Source organism: Bison bison, unplaced genomic scaffold (genome assembly GCF_000754665.1).
Source record: "Bison bison bison isolate TAMUID 2011002044 unplaced genomic scaffold, Bison_UMD1.0 scf7180017864342, whole genome shotgun sequence".
Lineage (NCBI taxonomy): Eukaryota > Metazoa > Chordata > Mammalia > Artiodactyla > Bovidae > Bison > Bison bison.
Genome location: NW_011494914.1, coordinates 128,982 through 132,966, shown reverse-complemented (window position 1 = coordinate 132,966; position 3,985 = coordinate 128,982). Strand labels below are relative to the sequence as shown.

The following is a 3,985-nucleotide window of genomic DNA, read 5'->3' as shown; positions in this document are numbered from 1 at the left end:
GGAAGGACGGGGGCAGGAAGGACAGGAGCCAGGAAGGACCAGGGGGCAGGAAGGACCAGGGGGCAGGAAGGACGGGAGGGCAGGAAAGACCATGGGGCAGGAAGGACGGGGGATGCAGGAAGGGGCCGAGGGGGCAGGAAGGGACTGGGCCCCTCCCCTAGGGTGCCCCCCCGCCACCCCCTGCAGGGCAGACCGCTCCTCAGGCTCACACTCCCAGTGCTCCCAACCCACGTGGGCACACCCTCCCTCAGTAGCCATCTTTGGCTCCCTACTGCCTCCAGGATGCAGTTGGAGCCCTCTGGTATGGCTTTGCCACCTGATTTTGGTCTCTTTGGAGTCACTTCCACCCCCTGCCCCCACACAGAAGCCCCCTTGTCCACTCACATGGGGGTGGCGGCTGCCCCCAGCTTATGCAGTACCCTCACCTCAATGCCTACTTCCTGAAGCCTGTGCTTCAAGTTTCAGATCAAACAGTATCTCAGAAAAAGCCTCTGTTCATAGCGGGGCAGGCTCCCCTCTTTGGAGTTTAACGGGCTTGGCTCAAACCTCAGCCCCACCTGTCCCTCGCTGGACACTGGGCACCCAGCACATCTGGCCCTCCCCGCCAGGCTCAGGGAACGTATGCTCCTGGAGAAGGAGGGAGGAACCCCTGCCCTTAGGCTGCTCTGGGGACAAAAGGAGGCAGGAGCTGGGATGTGTAGACGTCCACACAGAAGCCACGAGCTGGTGATGGACATTCAGTGCTTTCCAGGAACAAAAATGCAGCTGAAGCTCCAATACTTTGGCCACCTGATGCAAAGAGCCGACTCACTGGAAAATACCCTGATGCTGGGAAAGACTGAAGGCAGGAGGAGAAGGGGACGACAGAGGATGAGATGGTTGGATGGCATCACCGACTCAATGGACATGAGTTTGAGTGAACTCTGGGAGACAGTGAAGGACAGGGGAGCCTGGCGTGCTGTGGTCCGTGGGGTCTCAGAGAGTCGGACATGACTGAGCGACTGAACAACAAGGCACAGAAATGGTTCTAAGCCGCAGATTATCACTGTGGGCTGGGAGCAGGGGCAGCTTATATTATTAGACCAGCCAGGGGTCAAGCAAGCATTTGTTTTTGAAAACACAAATTTGATATTTTAAAATAAATTTCCATTTGGACAGGGCAGCCTTTCTGCCCATGGCATTTTTTTAAAAATCTCAAAAAGAAGTCTCAGACAATGAGTTTGTGGTTGGACAGGCTTCCCTTTTCACTCTAGCTGCCAGGATGCTCTGGACAAACTGTTCAAACTAATCCCTGCCTTTTGAATTATGCTGTAGTTTTTTTTGTTTTTGTTTTTGTTTTGCTACTTCAGATTAAATGATAATAGGATTGTTTGTTGGAGCACATCCTCAAATTCTTTAATCAATCCAGACCTCAGCCGCAGAGAAAGCTGTGACTGGAGACCTCTCCCAGCAGACCCCAAAGCCACAGCCTCACCAGTGGGGCCTGCTGTGAGCTTGCCTCCCCGAGGATGAAGGCTTCACCTCACTTATCAGATAAAATTCTTACCAGCCCCTGAAGCCAACATTTGGCTCCCAGAAGGGTATGCGGCCTTCTCTGTGCAGATTTCAGTGTCAGGGACACGGTGGGCTGGTGGGGAGGGGACTGTGAGCAAGGGGCTGGCTCTGGGGGTCAGTACAAACCCCTCCTCTGTCTCAGGACATATGGCCCTGGCCCTGGGGACACTGCAGGGACCCTGCATGCAGTGTGGGCTCTGAACACCCCGTTTCTGCAGTGGGAGCTTGTGGGAGCCGTCCCGGAGCGCTGGGCTCCCTCCCCACCCCTCTGTCCCATCTTTGGTCCCAGAACAGCCACCCAGGCCGTGAGGCCAGCACCTCTGTGCCCCCGCCCTGCTCTCACTCTGTCCCATGCCCACAGGCTCCTGACAACCCCTTTCTCCATTAAGCATGTATTGAGCACCCACTGCATACATGCCTTGGCTCAGCTCCCAGGGGATGGAGCAGTTATCAGAGAGCCACAGACCACAGGAGCCCAGAGGGCACCGCTCCCCTCATGGCCCTCCCTACGGCTTCTGGGTGCTGTGGAATGAACGGTGGGAGCTGTGAATGAGTGTGGGTGCTAGAGGAAGAGGACCAGAGGAGGCCGGAAGGCTTCCTGGAAGAGGGGGCGTAGAGCCAGGCTGAAAGCGGAAGGGCACGCGGGGGCCAGCGGTGGGGGCGTCACGGGCTGAGCCAAGGCTCGGAGGTGGGAGCGCCCCAGAGACCCCTGGCCCCGGCTCCCTGCGGCACATTTAACGGCAGTTATCCGTTCCCACTGCTTCCACTTTGGGTCCCAGTGCCGTCAGCCCCCTCCCGGCACCGCAGAGACCGCCCCCCCAGCCCCGCCTCGCCCACTTACTCCAGAGGCCCTGGCACAGGGGCACGCTGCTGCCCGCTGACTTGGGCAGGGAGCACTTCTGGCACATGCATTCCTTGCCGTTGAAGGTCACTCGGTCCCCCGGCGGGAAGGGTGACCTGAAATAAAACAGCGCGTTACCAGCCAGGACCCCCTACCCAGCTCTTCTCCTGGGGGAGCACCAGCCTTGGACACCACGCGCCACCTCCCCCGGAGACCAGGCCCGGGACGCAGGGCCTCCCCGTGCAGGCGCCGCCGCGGCCCCTCCAGGCGACTTCAGACTGGTCACTGGACGGCCTGGCTGCAGTCTCCTCATCACACCAGCAGGCGGAACCACAGGGCCGTGGGGAGGGCAGGCAGGGGCCGGCTGGCGCTTACGCACGGTGGCCAGCCACCGATCCACTGGGCAGTCTAGGCTGTGGGCCTCCCGCATCCAACCCCGCCTCCTCTGACCACCCGGGACGCTGCTCACTTCAGCACTCAAGGCAACAATGCCATGTACTGAACTACTGCTGCCAGCCAGGCTCCATGACAGACTCTTAGTTCCCGCCTCCTCTAACAGCTGTTTAACGAGCTTGTCCACGTGGGTCTCCATTTTCCTCTATCCGTGAGAAAACTGAAGTTCAGAGAAGGCGGTTAACTCTCCCAAGGACACACAGCTGCTGCCTTTCAGAGCCAGAGTCAAACCTAGGCCTGTCTGGGGCCAGCTCTGTGTGGTGTGCCTTCCTGCCTGGGTCCTGCAGAAAGCTCGGCCGCTAGGAGCGTGCAAAACCGCACGTTGGGTTTCTGTCTTTATTTTAAAGTCTGGGATTTTGTTCATTGTGGTCCAGGACCCGAAGGCAGCGCTACACGATTCTCCCGCACTCTCGTTCTGCACGGCGCTCTCCCCTCGGCCACGCTGGTCTGGCTGCAGCTCTGTCTCTTGTCTCGCTCTCTCCTAACCCAGGGAGGACGCCATACCCTCCTTGGCTCAACAAACAGCCTGTGGGCAGAATCTGGGTGGTCACCGGGGTCCCGGCATTCGACTCCTCTGTTAGTCCTGGGCCTGTGCCCCAGTATCTCCCAAAACAACTGTTTTGTCTATTTTTTTTGTTTTTGGTTTGTTTTCTAGTTGTTTATAGTGGATGGATAACTCCAGGCCCGGTGACTCCAGAACCACAGAGCTGTCAGCTGTTATTTTTAAAAGGGTGGATCACAGAGGTGACCCTTCAAACCCGCGGTGATTACGTCTCTAAGCTACGCACAGAGAAATCAAACATGCAGATCACCCTTGGGGAAACTCGACCCAGACAGGCTGCCATGACACACAGTGGCCCTCCGTTAGAAATGCCCCTTGTCATCCTGGCTTCCCGGCTCAGCACCTTCCCCCGCCCTTGACAAAGCTCCCATTTTCGTCTGGAGCAGAGGCTGTAACTATAGAAAACAGCTTCAGGAACAGCGCTCCAAAAAGTCCCCTTGCAGCTGGGTGGGGTGAGACAGAGAACAGAGAGAAAACAAACCCGGAGGTTTTCAGTCTTTGTTTTCTAGAAATGGAACATTCTCCTGAAAGCGATGTATCTGGGGCTGCACAGGGAGGGGGAGAGAGGAGGAGGG

The 3,985-nt window shown here is 57.7% G+C and overlaps 1 protein-coding gene across 3 annotated transcripts in view; it reads right to left on the bottom strand.

Annotated features, from left to right (window-relative positions):
* ABLIM2 (actin binding LIM protein family, member 2) overlaps nucleotides 1-3,985 on the bottom strand; it is a 143,266-nt gene that overhangs the window by 103,763 nt on the left and 35,518 nt on the right. For all 3 annotated transcript variants that reach the window (XM_010854526.1, XM_010854525.1, XM_010854524.1), the window contains exon 4: nucleotides 2,396-2,511. In XM_010854526.1, coding sequence (XP_010852828.1) covers nucleotides 2,396-2,511 — 116 coding nt within the window. The remainder of the gene's footprint in view (nucleotides 1-2,395; nucleotides 2,512-3,985) is intronic.